Raw genomic sequence first — 23,950 nt, 5'->3', positions numbered from 1 at the left:
AGAAAGGTTGTCAGAATGCGTCCATAATTTATTTTAATGTATGCATCCTTGTGCTAATATATATGTTGGGGAGGTATTTTGCTTATGCTAAACCTGTTTAAACATTTCCTAGTCCTCAATAATGTTCTAAACTCAGACCTGTTCACTTCTCATATTTATTGAAGTTATGATCCTTTACCTGAAGTTAATAGGTATAAAAGGAATATTTATCCTAATTATGTTTCTTCTACAGGTAACAGTCTCAAGCAAAAATAGAAGGGAGATAATTAAAGTTTCCCTCAGGATAAACTGTCTTTTTGACATATTCAGAAAGAACATGATCTTTGTCCATTGAGCTAGCATTTCACATGTCATATAAAGAGCTATAAATCATCCTAATCAGTGTGTAGTTACAAAGTATTTCCTCCCTAGGCTTACTAGACAGTCAGCTCAAGAATCCATCATGTGCCTCATTTACTAACACAATGCTTTGTGCTATGTCTGGCATAACGAGAAGAAATACATACCTTGTTCAGTATTTTAAAAGCCAGGTAGAACGATCAAAATTATCTTTGCATTAACCTAATATAAACAAAAGTTATTTTTAAAACACTTTTGCAACTCCCAGACAAAATTCAGTAAACCCTTCATACAATTACCCTGTCTGAATGGCCTGTAGCTGTTGCCAGTAGTTTTCCTCTCTTCCAGTCCCAAATACACACTGTGTTTTTGGCATCCAGTCCCACTGAAGCTAAACGCTAAGGAAAAACAATAGTAATCCAGTTAACAGAAAATCAACTCAAAAATCACTTGACTGTAGTTCAGATCATTATGGGTACAAATTCATTTTCCCACATGTGACCTGTATTTGAACAACATTCCAAAGGCACCATCAAGATACTCACACTTACATTTACTCACTGGAGAAAGCACTAACATGTCTAGTCTCTTCTAAAAAGTCAGGTTATTAATTTCAGGTTACCAATGTCTCAAGTACAATTCTTATCATGAAATATTTCAGGTGCACACCGTTCTAGCATTTTGATTCATTAATCTGATAATAAAAGTTAATGGAAACAAAAGCTCTCACTATTTCCAAATACAATTTTGTTCTCTATGCTCATTTTGTTGAGCTTTAGAATCAGAATTGGATATACTTTTAATAATTGCCTTTTACAAAGCTTAGTATATCAAATCACCAATTAAAATCACTAAAATTATTAATTAATCACCAAATTAACTAAAATTATTAAATTAATTAATCATCAATTAAAATAACTAATAATTTTAATACTTTTACATCTCAATAATGTAAGAAAGAAAAAGAACAAAATAAAATGGAAGGGAAAATCTGGAGGGGTGAAGGTAGACTGCATACATCTGCAACATATCCAGAAGATCAACGGTTACTGTGGAGGTTGTAGGTTTTTTCCCTTCCAGTGGCTGTGCTAATTATGTCCAACTTTACACGACTTCCATCAGAATTCCTTATTAGGTGAGAGATCTTTCACTGCAGACCAGAGATGGTAGGATTGGGAGTCGTGATCTGTACCCATGCAAAGACTAAGCTAGCGCCAAATGTACTGCGACAGTATATAACGGATGCGATGCCAGTGTATGTTGGATAGGGATATATAATGGATATGTAATGGATATGTCCAACATATATTTGTAAAAGCAATATGCCTGAGTAACTTGCACCATGGGAAGATGAGAGACTATCTTCATAGGAAACCATCCTGTAGGTCAGTAATACGACTTCTGAAAAACAGCCATATCTGTTGTGTCCATACTGCCTGTCCCTTGTTCTTCTCATTGACCTGTCTAATAACTTCTTATCATAAGGAATTAACAGTCCAACTGAAGCTCCTAAGCATTTTGCTCTGTTATAGGAAAGCCTGCACTTCAAGAACGTGCAGTAAATGAAACCTTTCTTTTTGCCTCAGAGACAAAGATCAGCAGATGAACCATCTGGTCCAAATGGACATATGTTTCAGAGATTACATTGACCAGATCTTTTCCGTGAAGATTTGCTTCAAGAAGATTACTTTCAATTGAAGAGATTCAGTTTGCATTTCCTTCAACTAAATGTCCACTATTTTTTGGCTCAAATTTTCAATAGGCAAATTGTTTAAAGTCTGGAGACATCTATGATAATACCAAAGGACTGAGCCAGCAAGGAAAACAAGTGTAATTACCACAGATTCCTCTAAAATGAATACTAATTGCAGTAAGGCTATCAACTACTGTACAACTGAGAGAAGAAATCATTATTCACGAAGAAACAGAAGGCTCCAGTTTTCATTCTGTAGCAAAATAATTCAGAGACAAAGTAGTCCATGCCTTTTCACGCCATTTATAAGCATAAAAAGATAGTGTACATCTTCCTTCTTAAGAGAGCCACTATCAAAAGCCTCTGGTTTAAATGCAGTAGGTACACACACACCCTCCACTGTCTTCTTAATAGTTACAGTTCCTTTATTTCAGAGCAATGAAATATATCTTTTTAAACTTTGGTTTCATGGGAGTTGACAACATGCATTATGCCTAATGCAATACCTGAACTCTGCCTAGTGAATAATGCGTAACCCAACAAATATCCTACCAGCAAATGTACAAAGAAATATGGTATTAATGAAAAAAAACCAACCAAACAAAAAAAACCAAACCAAAAAAACCCCTAAAACTTATTTACAGACTTATACCACAAGTTCCTCTGAGTCCAGTCTACTTTTTTATTGTCTTTCACTGAAATAAAAATACCTGAGGTCTTGTTAAACCAAACTGTGTGAGAATCTACTGCAGGAACTTGCGAGACACCAAGTAGTCAGAAGACTTGATTATGATATATTACATCAAAATCTGCTTGAAGACTCTCCATATGGGAGTCTTTGAAATGGTAGGTAAAGGTAGGTTTGAAATTTGGGGTTCTATCACTAGATGCAATAGAAAAAATTTGGGGTTCTATCTCAGATGTGTACTGAATATCTGCATTTAACCTAGGACAACATGCTTGATTATCAGACATATGGTAAAGAAAGAAAAAGAAAATCAAATATGGGAAAGAATGAACATGCTCCTGCCAGTTACCAACATAAAAATATTTATTTTCAGAAAGGACTACTATTGTAGCAAAAAAAATGTTATTTGTCCTTGAGCAATCAACACCTACCCAGGGGTTTGAATGTACTGATCAAAACACAAGGTATTTTTCATGGAACCTTCACCGATTCCAACTTTTTCTCACCTCTTTTATACTCTTCTCTTCACCATGGAAACCATGGCAGTACTTACAGTATCTTTTAGACTCATGATGTGAACAACATCAGACCTGAACTATAACTACCAGTCAGGAAATTATAATTAGTGGGGTAGATGGACAGTGAAAGTACTAGGGGAATCAAGAAATATTTTATATTTGCTTTTAACATAGGTCTACTGAGGAAGGTCTCCTGCTGGCAGAAAAGTGATAAATGCTGAATTTTCTTTTTGGTTGAAACACTTACACTTTTAGTCCTCCTTCTGGAAGAGAATTTGACAGAATTCTGTTCAGAGAACTCACAGAACTACCAGAAGAAAATATCTGCCAAGTAGTTTATGCACATAATTAAACAATTATTTTTAAATCTACACAGATTTAGAAGATCTGGCTAAAGAAGCCTACTGCTACCTACATTGCAATGTATGTATGTATGTATTATGGCAGTGCCCGCCTCACTCCATTTTTAAAAAAAATTTATTTTTAGAAAGCACATAAAAAGGGTTCACCTAAAAAAACCTCAGAACAGAAATTGAACTGTATAGTATTGGTGAAATATTTCAATATAAAAGACATCAGCTTTGTAGGTAATGCTGTGAAGGGCAGATGTTAGTACTTTTAAGGAGAAACTGCAGTTAATTCCTGATTAAAAAAAGACTTTTTTAATTACAGGCAAACTGACAGCTCTTCATTAAACATTTGAACAAAGTGCAGCTTCCCTCCCGCCAAATGTCATCTCCTGGTCATATAGAAAAAGCCCAAACTAAAATACCTATTTTTAAATGGCAACAGTTCTGCAAGATATTCAGCTCCCATCAGTACTTTTAAAATACAGTATTAAATACAGATAACATACAAAATAGGAAATTTACTCAAAATATATTTGTCTCCAAATTTAAAGCTGTATTGATGGTACATAAAATAAAGGAAGCATATAAGCTATCCCCTGATTTAGGCTGCATATTGATCTTCTCCATATAGTATAAAACATAACAAATCCTGTTTACTCTCCATTGCCTAGTTTGTGGTAAATGATGCCAGGGAAGCACTGCAGAGACAACTAAGCTGTCTCCATGCAGTGTCAGCTGAAGTCCAGCAGGGAGTAATATTTCAGAGCTAACTCATCTGAATGCCTGAAACAGACACCCCAGAGCTTCTGGTACAAGAGGAGCTAATTAACTTGGCTAAAATGTAGATGCAGTGTCCCTATTTTGAGGCCCACGCTAAATCCACATACTGGAGCTGCGCAGCACGTAACACAGCAGCTACCCTTGGAACCAGAAGCTGTGCACAGTGGAGTGGGAGGAAGCCAAGCTGACTTTATGGGGATCCAGCTCAGGTAGAGAAGCAGAATTATCTGGGCTTTTCCTCAGTCTACTTTTATTTAGAAATTGGACAGCTGACAGAGTTAGCAGAGAAAAGAATACATTTCTTATTGCATCTACACCTTACGTGATTGTTGAATTTATTTGTGTTTTGGGGCTAAAATACAAGTCTTTCTTGGATATTAATAGACATTCAATATAAAAGAATGAAAGGTATGCAATAGATGGAAAGGTGCAAGCAATGTATGCGAAGTCTGTTTTGTCCTATCACAAGATGCCAGCTCCCTTGCGTGTGCTGACTAAATAAACTGGAACTGCTAACAGTTCTGAATTCCAAATACTCAAAGTCTTTCTACCATGCCCTTTAATTTTGGCTCAGCACAGCAGTTCTTCTGCAAAGCCAGAAAGAACAGCAAAAAGCCAAGATACATTATCCATATTTATGTTTTCCAGCATTGGTCCTTCTCCAGATATAAAAGTGTTCTGTGCAAATTTTTATTTCCAGAATAAACTGCAACTTCTCCAGCACTTCCAGAAACAGAACTTTACTGTTCTGCAAGGTCAACGCAGCATTAAATTCAGTTTGTAATTACAGCAAGGCACCAAGCAGGATTTTCAGAAGAGCTTCCACCTTTAACTCATACTGACTGGGCTCCTTGGTGGGTCTTTATTCCTAGTAGGTGCTTAAATAGGTTTAAAAAAAAGTTTATCCACCAGTCTTATGAAGTTAAAAATGAGAGGAAATTTTAACAGGTGTCTCTGAATGAACAATATCTTAAAAAATATTATAGCATTAGAAATTTTGTTCTGTTGATTTAGGGGTTTTCTCATCTGATTTTTTATTCCACAATTCCCAGGAACACCTTTTTCTTTAATTAGAATCAGCACATGAGATTTCAGAGGAAATGGCTTTACTTTAAGAAAACTGGAAGATGATGGTTGAAAACTAGGCTTAAAATAGAAACCTCGTTCCAATTTTTAATGAGGAAATATAACCCATGGTGCTGTTTAGTAATTGAAGCTACCCAATGCTGTTTAAAAGTGTTAAAGGCAATTGTCATGTTGGTGTCCTTCATTTCAGATTAATCTTTAAACTGAATATACACAAGATAATGCACAATAAAAAGTACTTTTGCTTCATGTGAGAATACATTTTATGCATTGTATGTCCAGTTCTGATCTCAGAAAGCGTAATAAAAGCACTGTGTGATCAGTGGAAGAGTAGCTAGGTATGTGATAATAAAGCACTTCTCAATAGACAGCTAACCATCTAGTACATGATTTTAAGAAAATAATCTAAAGGCAGTTCTGCCCAACTGGGATTCAATTCTGAGGTACACAAGCAAATACAAAAACCAATAAGGATCTCTGCAAGAACCCAGGTATCAGCTAATCTAAGCATTCCTAAAAATATTTTAGTGACCAGCTTTAAAGCGTGACCACAGTGTTACACCAGAAAACTCATTTGGATATCAATAATGACAAAATTGCACAGATAGATATTTATAAAACTATGAATGTGAAAGATTTCTCAGGTTTATGTGAATCGTAGATCTATTTTCCTCCTACTTCATTCACAACTGAATGCTTTTAATAGTTCACCTCCGGGGGGGGGGGGGCGGGGCGGGGGGGGGAATGTGTTTAGCCATGAATAGCCCACCATTTACTTTTATTTTAAATTTTGTCTCAAAATATCATATAATCTAATCACATTGTACACTAACCCCATTATTCAGTTAAATTGACTGTGCACCCCAGCCAATGAGACTCTCCTAGCAGTGAGATTACTGGAGTTCCTCTGCCAAAAAAGCTGCAGTATTATGAGGACTTTGCCAGGAACTGATCTCTTTGAACAGTAGGTGACAAATATGTGGTGAAGCTATTACATTTGAGCCACAGAGGGCCATTTCTTCTACGGATATTTGTCCAACAGCCAATGCCTCTACTTGACTTGAATGCTAGGTTGTGATTTTCGTCTCAAAAACATCTTTGAAAGAGCTGTATTTGCAGTCCTTGCATAAAAATTTAATTGTAATAGGAGTCTCAGTACTACAGCCATATAGCTACCTAAACATAAAATACTTTAAAGTGCATGTCTTCTAGACTAATCAATTAGTCTTCTAGACTAATCTTCTAGAAATCAAACTAAATTCAAAACACAGAGAAAGAAGATATACAAACCTGGCCATCTGAATCAAAAGCTAAGCAGGCAACTCCATGTGTATGTGCATCCTTCAGAACAGACACAGTCTGTACACGGTAAGAATCCCAGATGCAAATGTAAGGGTCCTTCCCAACCTGCCCTGTAGCTACTAAAGTTTTATCCGGGTGAACTGCGAGGCTGAAATAGAACACAGTTGAAGTTATAATACACTTTCTGAATCAGTAAAATAGTATAAAATGTAAAAATTAAATTAAAAAAATAACAATTTTTTTTAGTTCTCAAAAACTTCAACTCCTTTTGATTTACTGGAATGACCATATCGACTATCTTCAAAACTCAATCTATCCCATTATTTACTTAAAATAATATGTTTTACTGAGACCAACACAGCTAGTGCAGAACACAATTTATCATGTAATAATATTTTAAATAGAAAATTTAAGGAAAACATAACCAGAGAATTTTTGCATACTTTTGATTGGTAAGCTGAACGAACACACAGGCTTTTATCTTAGTCTTTCATAGCTTTATAAAGTCAGTGGATGATTTTCTACAATTTATTCCTCTTTTACACATCAGCTCAAATATTCTGAAATATGGACCAGTGGCTGAATACTGGATATTTTTCACTATGAAAAATACATGCAAGAAGTCCTCTCATCTTTACATGTTTAAAGATAGTAACCCGAGAAGAGACAGAGAAATAAATTGTTTCTCCTTTATACTGATATTTGAAGAACAATGACATATGTATTTCAAGATCTATTTTTAGTTACTGCTGCCTAAGGACAGGTAAAATTTACTGTACCTTTATTAGTTTACCTCATTTTCTCTAACAGGCAATTAGAAAAAGTACTTAGCACAAAACCTATCACATCAAGCAGTATTTCTACTACTTAAATTCAAGAAAGGTGCCAATGTTTCAAAAACTGTTTCCTGGTTTCCAGCGATTCACTCCACCAGCATTCAGAAGACTTGCTTTGACCAACTTCTTCTTATACATTTATTAAACACTCAACTTTTTTATTCTCTGTAGTATTTGTACAGAGATATGTTACTGCAAGCTGCATTCTAATGCAGGCTCTGTTGGCAGAATCAAACTAGATTTCTGTTCACAATCCTTCAGATATGAAAATCTCCACCAGGCAGCCCACGGTATCCTTCTCTCTCACCCCTGCCTAAGTGTGAACACTAATATTTACTTCCATTTTGTTGTGTTGGGAGCATCTCTCAGACGTCAAACATTTTCTGGAACCAAGCAGTAGCATCATTTAAAAAAAAAAAAAAAAAAAAAAAATTCCCTCATCACACATAAGAGATTTTCATCATAACGCAAAAGACAGAAGACCGCCATTTAGCAAACTTCATCCCACATTAACAAGAGGAATGCAGGCTATCGGTAGTGACACAGTACCAGAAGCTGCTCTTTGCAATTGTTCTGAGCTATTGTCAAACTACCCTTCAACTCTTGAGGCATTCTCTTTGACAAAACCCAGAGTATCTAGTTTGAAAATCTAGCTTAGAGATGTTAATAATAAAAACCCCTCCCTAAGGTGATATGAATATAAAGGCAGTTTTACACTGTTAGCCAGGAAACAAATCTGAACAATGTCTGAGTATGTGAGCTACAGATAGAAGAAGGAAAAATATCCTATTAATAAATTGACATTCAACAGATGGCTTAGGGAAGCGGAATATTTCTTCTATCCCAGGAGTAGATAATACTAATTATTAAGAAGAATTCATCAAAAAACTTAAGGAAGTTTCATAAACATATGTATTCAATTTTTGCATGTTAAAGAACAATTCATGCAAAAAGAACAGTTTCAGCACAATGCCCAGTAAAACTGTTTTATCTGCTCCTGCACTTGCTCATTCCTCCTTTCCTTCATAGGCTTGGATTCTACATTATACTGTGTCAAGTAGTTCACCTCAATTCTAAACCTGTAAGGGGAATAAAGGACGACTCCACCATACTTAAGCTGTGATACCTATAATTAAGTTAGAATACTTTTCTTCAATGATAAGAACCAGATAGAAAAGATTAATTGTGTTAATCTATCTCACCGCTAGAACGGAACTGCACCTTAATTACATCTACCACTGTTTTGTACAGTTCAGTTTTCACATACCAGAACTTCCTATTTTACATTTTGTATTTCCATTCCTGGATATAAGGTTAAGAACAAGAACACATTTCCTACAACACAAATATGTGTGTACTGAACGTATCTGTTATTTGTTTTATCCTTTTTGATGCATGAAGTCAACTAGTGGGGGAACTAAAATTAGGAACTAACATCAATTTTTGGCACCTAAATAAGTAGTCTGATTTTTCAGAACCACTAAGGACATTCACCTCCCGCTAACAGCCTTTACAATGCACTATAACTGCCTACGTTCAGTCTGGCTGTTAGATAACCAAGTGTTTATTTTTGGCAGACAGAACAGTGGGTTACAGAGCAAGGAAATCGTGCCCAATTTCAAGAACAAATCTTGGTGACTGTTTGATACCTGTATATGATTTACATGTTTGTTATGTATTAAAATATAAAAATCGTATGTGCAACTATACAATATAGCCACTACATTGGTCACTTCCTATCTTCAGATTGTAAGATTTCCTGCTGGCACAGGTTCTGCAACCTTCCCTACCTTTTAAAATGAGTATAAACGTCATTGTTTGTGTTTTGAACTGTTAGGTGCATTTCTTCAACCTTTCTAAGCAAACATCCTATCCTGTATCTACACCATTTATAATGATACCACATCACTATTTGCGCCACTGGAAAATACTGAAATACTATGTTATCAGTGCAATATGAAAATACGATTAGAATAGATTAGGCATTCAAACAACAGCAATTTACAGCATAGGATAATATTATTAGGGAATTACTTCCTATTCCTTCCAACTGGAAGAACATCTAGAAACACAAGTCTTTATTACGCAACCAGACAATTTTCTGCAAGTCACAGGCAACAGGTCTGCAGATACCTGAGATACATTAGTGTATGTCAGAGCTGTTCAACTAAAGCGAATGGCTAGACCACTGAAGACTTAACATCTCTGAGCAAATCATTAATTTCTTCATTCCCACACTCCCTACCACACAACTTTACCTCCCTAAGCCTGTACTCCCTTGCTCTGCTTATCCACCAGAGGTTGCACACTCTTACCAGTGTATGTACATTTGCAGACCTATTCTCAGTATTGAGAACACGTAACTGTTCCAGTACCTAATAACAATAACAAAAATAAAGTGGGAAAAACAAAATCAAGACTTACATCTTAAAATCATGAGCATTTCTCTTAAATGTAATTCACATAATTCCCGTGCTTTTCCCATAAGTGCACTATACAAATTATACTAGCAAAGGCTTTACTATCAATCAGCAGCGAGAGCAGGGTTGCTCCATGAGGAAAGATGAGCACGGAACCAAGGGCAGCCATGGCACGTGCAGTGCCCTCACTGACCAGGGTGTAGTCCCACAAGATCTAAGCAGGGTGGGCAGAAGAAATTTGACACGAAATTTCTCCCTGCTTTCCAGGTTTGTGGGAAAAGGAAGTGGATGCTCTCTTGCTAAAGAGTTGGGGTGCAAACGGAAAGAATAAAAGTAGCAGCAATTGCTGCTGGTACTGCTTGCTGGGAGTGGCAGTCACTTCCGCACACGACTCGACCTTCTCTCTGTGGGAACAGTAACAGGACCAGATGCACGTGTAGGGTAAGAGGCAGAGATCAACTGCTTTGGAAGCGCGCGTTCCCTTCCTGCCAGGGAAGGCAAAGAAAGCAAGGGGATTCCTGGCAGTCTGCTCTTCTGAGCGGCTGAATGCTTTTATGTATGCATAAAGCTAACCGAATTCCAAAAGCACTCTGATGTGTTTGCAAAAAAGGTCTTTAATAGAAGTGCCTCAATAGGCACTTCTTTTAAGCAAACAAGCCATTTAAGATAAACCAATAAACTTTAGGTAATATTTTAACATTACACCTTATTAATAAAAAGGTCTATTAGGAAGAAGAGATTTCGGGGAACATTTCCTTTTCCTTCCCTTCCAAGATCAACAATTCTGAATCTAGCATCCAAGGCTGGAACCCTGTTAATTTAGGATAATTAAAGATGCCAGTCATGTGTTCTGGCAGGGTCTGATGAAATGCTTTATAAAAGTCATTAGTGGATCCATCTGGTCTGGGGGCCTTGCCAGATGGTAAACTCTTACTACCTCCGCAATTTCTGTTGCAATAATATCCCGCTCCAAGGTTTTCATTTTCTTTTATAACTGCATTAGAATTTCAAGGGACTGAAAGTATTTGTTTCTTGTCTGTATTGTATTTTTTTGGTTTTCTGTAACAGGTTCCATGCACTTATATACACATAATACAGATCTCAAGTTTAAAACCGAGATGGAACTAAGTAGAAAAGTTTAGACATGGAATGCAAACTACTTCAAGTAGTTGAATTGAATATTAAATTGTTTAATTGAATATTAAATTGTAATTTCTGTATTTTAATTGTTCCCAAACTGTGGATAAAACAATTTTTTCTTCATAAAGCACATAATCAAGGAACCAGAGAATTACAGATGCTAGAAAGAATGGATGATTGGGAAGAACAAAAAAGGGATGAGGGAATTGATGATGGTTGAGGAAGAGAAGTTCCAAGGAGAGAAGAGAAGGCTCAGGGTGGGTTTAATGACAGTCTTCCAGAACATCAAAAGCAGTTATAGAGAAGGTGGAGATACTCTTTTCACAAGGATGCATGGTGAGAGAACAAAAGGCAAGAGACACAAGTTGCTTCGTGAGAAATTCTGTCTGGATATAAGAAAAACATTCTTCACCATAAGAAGAATTAAAGATTGGGATAGGTTGCCTAGAGAAGTGGTAGAATCCCCCTCGTTGGAAATTATTCAAGACTTACTTGGCTTGACAGGACCCTGGATAACCTAATCTAAGGCTGTGCTCTCAAAAGAAAGTTGGACTGGATGATCTCTGGAGGCCCCTTCCAAACTAGATTTTCTATGATTCCAAATACTGAAATACATCAAGAAAGTCTAAAGTAATCAAAATAAAAATGCATTTTGGCTCACAGCAGTTTACTTGCATTAGATAATTGCTCCTTGATGCTGCAAAAAGAAAGCAACTCCTGTTATCTTTAATACATACATACGGAATTGATAGGTTCGTGGAGATCTCAAAATGGGTGTATCAGATAAGAGAAGTTTAAAACTCACTATTCTGGATCTTTTAAATATATCACTGCACTATCCTATTTATCAGGGAGTCAAAACACTTTTTCACTGCAGCAGCCAAAGGCTGAACATTTGCTTTTATAGTTTTGAGCGTATAATTTTTCAAGGTATGTTTTCTATTTATGAATGCCATATTAAATTGAATCTTTTTATAACCATCCTATTGACTATTGTTTGATTAACATGAATCAAACAAATACACTTTTCATACAAACTAAAACTAGTTTCCAGAATATCCCACCTGACAAACAAGAATTGCTTTTTGAAAGAGGAAGCAAACACCTACAGTTCTGAATGAAGTCAATGCAGACGGTGATTGAAAATCACTGTGTTAGATGGACTTGTCATCCATCTCTTGACAATGCAATTCATTCTCAGTGCTAGGGCTGTTTTGCACCTTAAAGCAGCATGCAAATTTGATGCTATTCTAAAATAACTCTAGGTAGTTAGACACTGATAAATTATTCTCTACTTCAAAGCCATCCTGTTTCAAATTTGGAATAACTTTCACGTTTAGCAAACCTTCACAGAATTATGCAGTCTTACGTAACACAATGCTATACAATGATAATGAAGATTTGGGGAGAAATGTGAGGTAAACTTAAAATCAAATTCCATAGCAATGCAGACACTGTCTGTATATGATTCATTCCCTTCAGAAATAAATAAAAGAATTTACGCTTTCTTGCTCAAAATCTGCTACAAACCCTACAGCTTAGCAGAACAGAGAACATAGCGGGTCTTTCCTCAGAATTTAGGTCAAACTTGTTGCGAAGTACTGAGGGCGCTGACTGTGCCATGCTTGAATGACGGACAGATAAATAACACAACTACGTTTTTTCTTAAGACTTTTTCTCTGTAGCAAAAAATATCTCTGAAGAAAAAATATTTCCAGGAAGCTCCAAGCCTGCCCTGAAATAGGCCATTACGTGCCAGTAAGTATTTTCTTCTTGGTTGCTTCCTTCTGCTCCACACTGTTAGTTCTCAGTGCAGAAAGAAGTGACACTTTCAAGACCCTGACAGGCCAGCAGGCATGTCTGAAGACCAGGGAGCTTTTCAGCTACGTTTTACTGCTCAAACAGTACTAAGGACAGAGCTGTCTTCACATGTCAGCGAAGAACGCAAACACTCTTTCAGGAATTCCTCATTTCACAGAACAAAATGAGTTTCTTAGTTGTGGGGTCCAAAGGGAAGACTATAACTCACTGTACAGACAGAGCAATATTATCAGCAAAATAAGGCAAGATGCAGCCTGATCCCTATTTCTGAATACAACACAAAACATAACCAAGCCCAATTAAAAGGAGCAATGGAATAAAGACTAGCAGTTAAGTGGAAGCAAACGTGGGGACCTGCAGGAGCAAGGGAAAGACAGGAAGGAAAGGGGACCTAGGAAAAAGGAAGGGGAAAAAGGAAAGAACAAAACAACCTGCACGAACCCCACTAGATCAATGCTGTAAAAATGGAGAGGAATTTTAGGTAGAAAACTGCAGGAATTTGACAGACTTATTCTGCATATAATCTCCTCCCAGATTACTTCTGAAACACAAACACCACAACTATCATTTGAGGAAAATCAATCTCTTGATAATGAAGGAGATTGCTACTCATGCACATACACAGCTCCCAACCTTTTGCTCTTCCAGTGCAAGCCTGTGACTCCCACAAGCGGTAAAGAGCTGGCAGGCAGATCACACACCAGGATGACCAATTTTATTTGGCATGTACCACAGTGCAGGTGACGGGGGCTATGGGAGTGCACTGCAGGCATATGAAACAAGTCTCACTGGGAGAACAGAGACAACAGAGATCTGGCAGCTCTGATACATGCAGACTCTGTGTGCATGCATATATATGCATGTATAATACAATTAATGCACACACTCATACAACTGAATTACTTTTTACACATGTGAACATATAGCTGTAATAATACTTTTAAATATACAACATATTGCCACACACTTATTGCAAACAACTCAAGTACAGAACGTATTTGTCCTGAAAAAATAAGAATATAAATGTTGATGGAAACACCACTGGGTAAGGGCAATGACAAAATTTTAATTTACTGGCTTGATTTTTATATGGTAATATCTTGCTTATATATAACACAGAACAGCATATGTGTACAGAAATATGTTTTTAAGATCATCTGGCAAATAAGGCATTTTTTAGGTCTAAGTTCTTACTAACTATTCTACTGCTTGCTTTTCCCTTGCATGTTCCCTGTGTAGGAAGAAGAGTGATACAGCCAGAGGTTCTAGCATTTATTCATCATTCAGCACTGGCTTCCTACCTAGAACAAGTCATCGCAGGCTAACTTTCTCGGCAGCAATTTCTGAATTTGGTGGCCTGCCTCAGACAGCTACCATCTGCTTGTCAGAGGAATTAAACACCTACAGTTCTGAAAGAAGTCAATGCAGACTGTGATTGAAAATCACTGTGTTAGGCTTGGCACTCATAATGGTCTTGGCCACAAACTGAGTCTAAGTTTAATAATTTATGAAGTGAATGTGCAGCTCAACTGGGCTTAATAAAGGTCTTTGAAGCACACACATTAATAGCTGTTGTTATGCTAACATAAAGTATCCTGGGAATGCAATGGGCATTTTGACAAGGATTTTACTTCCGACTATTTTCCAGAACTCATGGAGGGGTAGAACGGTGGCAGAAGCATTCAAAGTTATAACCATTCCTGCCACTCTAAAATTACTCCTCTTCATCCTTGGGAAATTACTGCTAACCTGCTCCCCGTGCCGGTGTTTGTTATTCAAGCCTATGGAGTTATTCCACCACATTTCAATCACGTTTGTTTGGCTGCTCAGTGCTTATTAGAAGTCTTGACAGAGCAGGCCCATAAGGCTGCGTAAGCAACCTAGCAGAACATGGAATTTGTGATTGCACCACAGAGCTACAGACGTGTCACAGAGTCAGGCCAGATTTAAAGACTAAATTGCTTTTGATCAAGTGATTAAAATTTCCCCAATAACAGAAGGGAAAGAAGCAAGAGAAAAAAACCTCTTAAAATGTGATGTTTTGAGCAAGAATGTTCTACACTTTAATTGAGGCCAGCTCTGATTCACACTCGTATGCATCTGTACAGAGAAAAATTTGGCAGATTTAATGAAAGAGAACGGCACTGCAGCACAGTCCTACAGCACTGTGGCTCCTCATCACACATGGCTGCAGTAACACAAAGGTCACACAGTTCTCTAATGATGTATTTTTCTCATGCATATTTATTTCATATATATCTCATGGATATTTTGCAACTCTGAGCTTCTGCCAGTGAAAAGTCATCCTAGGAGATTTTATGCAAAGCCCATTTAATGACATTGAAAGGTAAGTATAGACAACTGTTGATGTCCTCAAGAACGGTGGTTTTTGAGCAACAAGTGATCAGGGAAAAACATGCAGTATTTCCTGTTAGCTGCACTACACCAAACAGACCCTACTGTGTAATTCTGAATGCAAACTACCATATACCAGTTTCCCCCTTCAGCTTTCACATGCGTACACAGAGTTTCCATCTGAGTCTAACTATATTTGCATTCACGATGATGATTGCAGCATGCTGCAATATCTGAAAATAACCCCCCAAATGACACAACTATGAAATTTCGGGAACTTTTCATATGTAGCATGGTATGACTATTTTTTTCAAGAAAGACCTAAATATATACTGGAAAGAGAGGGTCTTGGCCTATGCTGAGAAAGTATGGAGATACTGCTAAACAAACGTGAGTTGGATAAAGTTGCATTGATGTGTGGGGTTTAGCCAAAACAGGTGTAGTACTTTTTCAGGTTTGAAATAAAACTTAGTGGGTTTTTTGTGTAGAAACAGAGCAGGAAGCTACCAAAGCTATAAATTAGAAAGGAGCGGGAATATGCTTTATAGACACCTGAAGGATTTCTGGATAACTTCTTGCTGCTTGGCCTCATTCTTTGCCCTGCTTGAAAATTATAGGTAAGTCTGAAAATCATAGCAGCCACTAAAAAATGAGAGGTAACAAGACTGTAAAGACTTTGGCCAAAAGACATGTAAATAAATACCCAGGACAGATACACATGGCACCTCTTGATTTAAGCATCGTGATTTGACAAAATCAGTAAGATGGAGCTGAATCAATCTGTTGTAAAGAAAAATGTACTAGAACTGGAGACTAAAAACACAGGGTCAGGAAAGAGCTATATTTAGTTCAGCATTATATTTGTCCCCTCCCCTATTCTATTCTATGTTTATGACAGTTAAATGGACAATATAAAATGTTTTGAAATAAAATGCATAGTAAAACATCGAGGAGATACTTGGTCTATGATGTTGAGATAAAAACAGCAACATAAGTGGTATCAGGTTAACTCAATGATTTTTCAACACATGGAAAACTAATTATACACCGCTGTAAATTTAATATTGCTCAATAGAAACTAGCAAAACTTTCATGTTCATCTGGTATAAAGAATTTTAAGGCCAGTCTGAACACTGTGATTGAAAATACAATTTATACATCAGATAAAATCTGTAAGTTAAGAAATCATGGCCACTGTCACATGCCGTAGCCTCCTTTATTTCCTGTCTTCACCCTATTTCAGTCTGACTCTGTTGAAATACCAGATTCAGAGTGCAGTCAAAACAGATGACACCAACTGTGCATTGCTGCTAGTAATCAAACTGTTTATTTTTCTGATTTTGTCACACTCCAGGGCTGAAACAACTAAAAATGGACTGAATGTAGCTGCGCCTTTTCTCCCAAATGCAGAGATGTAATCATAGTTCAGGCAAAGATTAAGCCAACAGCTCTAAAACGGGTGGTCACAATGAACAGCAAATATCTGTGCGCTAATTAGTTGCCCACAGCATGATGATCAATCAAGTTGTACTACTGTTGCTGCAGACGGGTCCTATGCTTGACAGCACAGCTGAAGGTATTCTTTCCCGAGGCTGATTCAGTAATTAACTGCTTTGGGATTTCCTAGACCTACTCTACTATTTGTATAGCTAACAGTCATCAGTGAATATAGCTATAACTATGCAGATCACTCAAGACACAATCCAAGTCAAAACATTTGCAGAAACAGCTGAGAAAGGAGAGAGGAAATGGAAAGAAAATCTTGGAAACAGGACAGACAGTAGATATAGCTAACAAAAAGAGGAATCAAGAGGAAGCTACAAAATGAATAAAATATAGAAGACGTGATAAAAATAACCAAAAAGCCCAGAGAAGAACAGTCAAGGAGAAATGGGAAATACTGTAGAGAAGAGAGGGGAAAAAACCAGCCACTGTCATAACTTTTCTGTATCACTCCCACTTTAATTTTTAGTTTAAGAGATTTCATCTCATCCAGTTGAAAATCCCTGTGTATATTCACATCTATGACAAGTTGTATGATCTGACAAAACTCATACGCTCTTGTTAAAAATTTCACACTGGGATAATAATATTGTTTGCATAGGTTTGCCTTTAACTGATTAGCAGAAATAAGGATTTGAAGCCTAGGAAAACTGTTGTTACCTCAAGTGCGATGAATGCACGAGGTTACAGCTGCATCCTACTCAGGTATTCTTCTCATGATAATCCTGTCATACAACATTTTGAGTTTAAGCACTTTAATGGAAAGAAGTAGGGAAGAGTAAGTGCTTGATTCAATAATATATCAAACAAATGCACGCCAAACTGCATTTGATCGGTCACAAGCAGATGATGACTTTTTTTTTTTAATGCAGAAAGTCTACAGATGTCTACAGAAATGATAAGTGTGACAATACTAAATGTGGCTGGAGAAAAAAATGTGGCTGGAGAAAAACATTCATTTTTAAATGCCTTAGAATATGGGGAGTTTTCAGTGCTACTAAGAATGCTTTTTTCTCCTTTGAATATTGCCAGCTGACATTTCTCATTATCTCACAGAAATGTGAAGCCAAGACCAGCAATCTTTCTACTTTTCGAAAACATGGTGTTGTACACTGGATGATCATCAGATCACACTGAGGGAGATAAAAGAATTTTCCTATGGTGGACAAGGCATTAGATTTAAGTTTACTTTCGTACTTTCTGAATGACAAGAGTCCATATTCTGTGGCCAGTTACACCTCCATAAACTAACAGACCTCTAGGTATAATAAAGGCAGAATCTTGCACTGCTGCAAAAAGCACTTAATCCTTGTTGACCATGCTGTAGTAGAAGACACGTAACACAGTGAAGCATTGGCTACATATACGGATATAGTCTAGTTTTAGGACTTCTGCTAGGCACCAATAAAGTTTTGCCGAACTTCTAAGTCAGCATGGTTAAGCGTCTGAGATCAGCTATGCTCTGTTGTAATTCTGAGTTGTATTTCTACTTCGCCTAAACTGAGACACCTTGTTCTGTAAGAACTGCAAAGAGGACAGAATTGTTAATGCCATTTTGTCATAGTCAGTTGGAAGCTCACTTTCTCTTTGGTTCTCAAAGAAACTATCTTTCCCTATATTTTAGAGTTTGAAAAATAGCAGAAACAGGAATGCAATTCTAGTGTGATTGACTAGAAATCCTGTTCCCTGTTTGGCGTGCTGAAGTAAATAACAACAAAGATTACATTGGAGCAGAAAGCACTGCAGAGCACGTAGAAACGATATTTAACATTAAAATGGGTCTATACTCTAAATTTCTAGTTACAGTGCATCAGTGGCAAGGTCATGAATATCAGTTTTATGAGCACTCTTGCCAGGCTTCTGAAATTCCGTTTCACCAGCTAATTGTGTAGAACACAAATACAAACACTATTCCTAAAAATTCAAAGATTGCTTTTAACAAATACATATTATAAATCCATTTTTCCTTTTTCTAGCAATTAAAAACCCCTGAAGTTTCTACACAATAATCCATGAAACAATTTATTTTTTGAGTGCACTTCCTAAAATAAATGTGACAGTTCTTAGCTTGCTTTATATTGTCTCACACAACCTGAAGATTGTAAGTATCAAGTGTCTCTTTTGTATTGGATAGATTATACAAAGATTCTGTATCTCAGTTACCAATTACCATGACAAGATGCTGCTAGAGCACACATAGCAGTAGACTTTACATAACAGAATTTATCTAGTTTCCCAGAGCCTATTCTAGCTGCCATATACAAAAGGTATGTCACCCAGCTATAGCCTATCATTAAACAAAAAGCAGCTAAGTATCGTTATTTTTTTAAACCAAAACAGAAAATAATTCAGGATTAAAAACAAAGCCTTGGTTTCACTGTACTCTGCTATAATTCTGATGATGAAGTTAGGCAGCATCATGATAAAACCACAAATTGGTTCACCAAAACCATACCAATACTCTGCACATAACATCTGGAAAGGTAAGCAGTAAAACACCAAAGAAACACACTTGGAAATTAATGCTGATCAGAATTTTCCACTGCTTACCTTTTAGCCTTCTCTCCTTTCTACCACAGGCTTTGTCAGTCATTGCAACTCAGCTGATTTCAGCTACTGCTGATTTGAAACTAAGTAGAATATTGCTTTTGACTACAAGTTAATCATGCTAAATTTGAACCACCAGGTAGGGAAAGATCTACCTTTTAATGGAGAAGATACTAAAAGATTTGAGGAATTATTTTTCAATTTCTTCATCAAATGAAACTGGAAAATATTTTAAGGTTTGGTTTTTTGTTTGGAAAAGCATAAATAAGCAAAATAAGTGCTTACCAAGTCTCCTGAGCAGCTTCTGAGTCTGGTTTAACAACTGAATTCTGCATCTAACCCACAACTGTTTCCCCCCCCTCTTCCAGCTGATCCCACATTTGTTACAAATTGACAACCCTGGCAAGCCCAGGTGCAGGTAGTTTAATTGCCCATTGCTATTTGCAACTTCTGACTTCTGTTTTTTCAAGTTCAGCAGGTTAGGTAGAGGTGAAAGACACATCTGAGAAAAATGTGTGCTTAACTGGTGTTAGACAACACAAAATCCTCACAGGACAGAGCTGTTTTTTATCAGAAAAAGCTAAAATTCAAGTCCACATCAATTTGGTACCACAGAATTCATTCTACAGTCAAGGTCTTTTTCCCAGTGGAATCTCTAGGGTCTAAGACACAGACATTACACTAAACATCTCATGCAGTTAAGGTGTTCACTTTGCCAAGTGGAGGTTTTCAGATGCCTACGAAAAGGAAGCTCAATTTTGAAGCCTTATACTGAAATAAAATCTTTATTAGTCAAAAGTAATCAAAGGACACACTTTTAGTGGAAGTCTAGCTCACAGCACTGCTTGCAGTTATTTAAAATGTTTCCAAAACTCAGTTGCTCAAGCTGAAGGATGGTATGTATTTTGCTCCACTCGTGAAAATATGCCTAAATATGGCCAACTCACATCTTAGAAAATCACCATCAAGACATATCTATTTGCTAGCGGAATCTTCTGAAGATCCCGGACGCAGGCATCAGGACTTCAGCTACGGTTGCTCCATCTCTGATGATTACACTGGATGCAGGAACTGGGAACAGGGAGACTGGAGGTGAAAATGTTTAAAGACATTCTTTAATAACTCTTTAAAGAGTTCTTGAATCTAGCAGCGACAGAAATCTGTGGGACTACCAAGGTCCGTTTCTTCTCAGAAATTGGAAGTGAACTCAAAATTTCTCCAGCTCCACATTACTACTACCAACTAGACGGAATTTTACTAGCAAAGGATTTACCTCGCCTCCTTCTAGCTGTTATTCACATAGAGGCACTGTGAAGGTTAAAGGACTGTAAAAGCCTATGTAAAAGATAACAAAACGTACGTACAGTTAGCTTAGTGCCTCCCTCTTTGTCACAATAATAAAGGAAGCACCCTTTCTTCCTGAGGGCAGTACATATAAATATATCCACTACAGGCAAGGGCAGATACCAAATATATCTGTGAAAGGAAATCTCAAGTTGTTTCTTCACAAACTGTAGGTAAATGGTGACTACATCCAGGCCATATAACCTGTGGCCTCTGTCAATTTGAGAACCGTAACTCAAAGTATTTCAATAAACTGTCATTTTTCCAAATTTATTTAAGAGTCAAATTCTGCCAAGTTTTTGTAACAGTTATATTTTAGGATACTAGCTAACAAAAACCAACCTAACACTGACATATTTCACTGAGACACCTACATTTCCTATTAAAACTACTAAAAATACTGTAAGAACTAGATAAACATATTGAAAGCCCTTAAAAATCTTCCTTCACTCAACACATACAAATATTGTTGAGTTTATCATTACAGAAATCACTAAAAGAGTATGAAAATATTACCTTTTGCCATAGAAGCATAAACCCTCAAAAATATGTGACTTAAGTTTCTCTCACCTATATCTGGTGAAAGACAGTAGTTCACTTTGGTCATTTTTAGAACTTAACTGTATATAGAAATAATCAGGAAAAGGTTTATTTTAATTTTTGTATGTCTTTCCTGGTTCATTGATCATTTTTATGAGTGCAAATAATTCTGTGATGCTTAATATTCAACTAAACTTGGTATAGTCACTCAAAAAATGTTTTAATTGTTCCATTTTTAATTTCTTTTTAACCCTTAGTATTTTCCTGTGATATTATTGAATATTTCCTCTAAGTCATTTACTGCCATGTTATGTAAGTACTTTTTATGCTTTTCTTTAAAAAAAAAAAGAAATCAAGGAGAAAAAAAGTAAATGGCTTTATTAGTTACTCAGTACATCAAGTTCACCCTAGTGCGGTGGTCCATACAAAAGCAGACTGCCTGAGGAGTTAGAAAGTCCATTACAAAGTTGATTATATTATTCCATCAACCCACTGTCTAACCAAGTAAATGAAAGAAGCAGCTTCAAATGGAAAACGTTAATTCTAATTACACAAGCCAAAGTAAAATCTTTCTTTGCTTTTTGCCTTTTGGAATCTCACAGAAGACTGTATAAGCTCTAAAAATGTATTTTTTCAGGTTAATGTGGGCATGAGCAGTACTTTCAGATGAGAAACTGTAGTTCATCAGGACTAGAAAATCAAATCACTTCTTAGACTTCTATGATATAAAATCTTATTCTTGAGATTATAATTCCAAAAATCAGGAGCTAATACCAACATAGTATTTTAATGATATTTAGGAAGAATAGACGGACTTCCTTTAACCTTTGTGATAATTGTTTGAAAGCATATTAAGGCTATATATATGTGCATAATAATGTATATACAACATAAAGAGTATGCACATGCAAGCTCGTATACAGTCTATATCTAAGAAAGCCTATGGTATGTATCCTGGGTACTGTATAAAAGACAAGATGCAGGTGCATCAGACATCCCTTGTCTCTGCTCTGCCACCGAGATTCACCAGCTCCTCTGCTGCAGATGACAGCAGTCTACTTCTCCCAAAAGTCTCTCTCCGACAAAGGGAGGCATCATAAATTAGTATTGCTAAAATAGAAATGATAGATAAGAAAGTTCAAAGAGGCTCAAGCTGTCTACGTTAATGACAGTTAAAATTCTGTAAATTCTTATGTCATGTGGACAGTCATACTTCACCAGAATAAGTCAAAGACGACGATGAGAGTGCCCACTGCATCTTCTCAAGAAGCAAGCCAAACATATTATTTGGCACTCCATTCATAAATGTGAAATTCCGTAAAGGAAAAGGCTATACAACAAAGTTGTCTTTCTTAATATGTTCCAAGCTTTGGCTGCAACACTAGAAGAACTATATACAGATTTCATTCTTCATTAGCTTCAGAACAGAAGCGTATGACAGCAAATACAACCACTAAAAGTGAAATAAATTAAAACAGTTTTCTCGATAATTATTTGCACGATCGTAATGTTTTAAGTGCATATTAAAAGGTAATGTAAGGTTTGAATACCATAAATCCGCCTAATTCAAATTACTGCATCTACAGAGTCTACGGGATATACCATATATATAGCATCCTCAGGGTATAGCTTTTAAAATTTTGTGTTGCAAAACAGCTTCAGAGCTGATTTGGGTATTCATATCTTGTGTTGTGCTCTCAGTATAGGCAAATAGATAAAATGGGAAGCAGACATATTTTAAGTAACGGTGCATTGGAGGAATTCCCAGATTTGCCATAGAAGGAAAAATAAGACTAAGGATAAGTTTGCCCTTTTTGAGTTCCATGCTAGTGGTACCTAAGCTAGCTAGTTTAAAATATCTCCAGGAACATTATAGTCTGCAGCACTAATACACTTGCAGCTCAGCCAACAATACAGCCATCAATATTTTCTGACTACACTTGTATTTTTGAAAGCAAAAGATTAATACATCCAACTGATGCGTGACACATTATCCACATTCTTCTTCTCTCTCTTGCAAAAATATCAGACTAGTTGAGATACAACTAGAATTTTAATATATGTTAATTTGTGCAATGTATTTTGCATAAATTTGCTTTTATTTTTGTATTATGCAAGCAGCTGGAATAAGTAAAAAAAGATCTATAATCATCTCAGAATTAAAAAAACATTGAAAGCCAAAGCTTTATTCCATATTCATGATTTAAATATTAAAATAGTAAAATTATATACTTTGGCTTTTATGATCTCATAATGAAGTCATAAATATATTTAGAAATGTCTGCATTTTTAGTTTGAAAATGAGCTTCATAACCTGACTGAAACACACCTTAAAAAAAAAAAAAGTTGGTTTTTTTTTTTTACATGGCATTAGATAATCATATCTTTTTTATTTAATTGGAAAATGACTGAAATGATTGCATTTAGGTTTAATAATATTCAAGTTTTCTTATTTGGCTGCAAATATGGCTCACTGGACCTTTTTTTTTTTTAATTTTTTAAACTATACATGATGGCCTATCAACATTAAAGCAAGTAGGTACTCCACATTTAAAAAAGATTTGAAACTAAGATTAATGAAACTAAAAGCATAACAGACTAGCAATAGCAACGTGTATCAAATGCTAATACACAAGATTCTGCCAAGCAGATCCCTGAAAAGGCCAAAGTCTGCTCTCCTGACATCTG

The 23,950-nt window shown here is 36.3% G+C and overlaps 1 protein-coding gene across 2 annotated transcripts in view; it reads right to left on the bottom strand.

Annotated features, from left to right (window-relative positions):
• Positions 1-23,950, bottom strand: part of EML6 (EMAP like 6) — a 117,544-nt gene that overhangs the window by 74,303 nt on the left and 19,291 nt on the right. For both annotated transcript variants that reach the window (XM_050893842.1, XM_050893843.1), the window contains exons 2-3: positions 6,745-6,904; positions 639-737 (exon numbers count right to left, since the gene is read on the bottom strand). In XM_050893842.1, coding sequence (XP_050749799.1) covers positions 639-737; positions 6,745-6,904 — 259 coding nt within the window. The remainder of the gene's footprint in view (positions 1-638; positions 738-6,744; positions 6,905-23,950) is intronic.

The sequence above is a fragment of the Gymnogyps californianus genome, chromosome 3 (assembly GCF_018139145.2).
Source record: "Gymnogyps californianus isolate 813 chromosome 3, ASM1813914v2, whole genome shotgun sequence".
Lineage (NCBI taxonomy): Eukaryota > Metazoa > Chordata > Aves > Accipitriformes > Cathartidae > Gymnogyps > Gymnogyps californianus.
The sequence above is the reverse complement of the archived record's forward strand: the minus strand, read 5'-3'. Positions and strand labels throughout refer to the sequence as shown.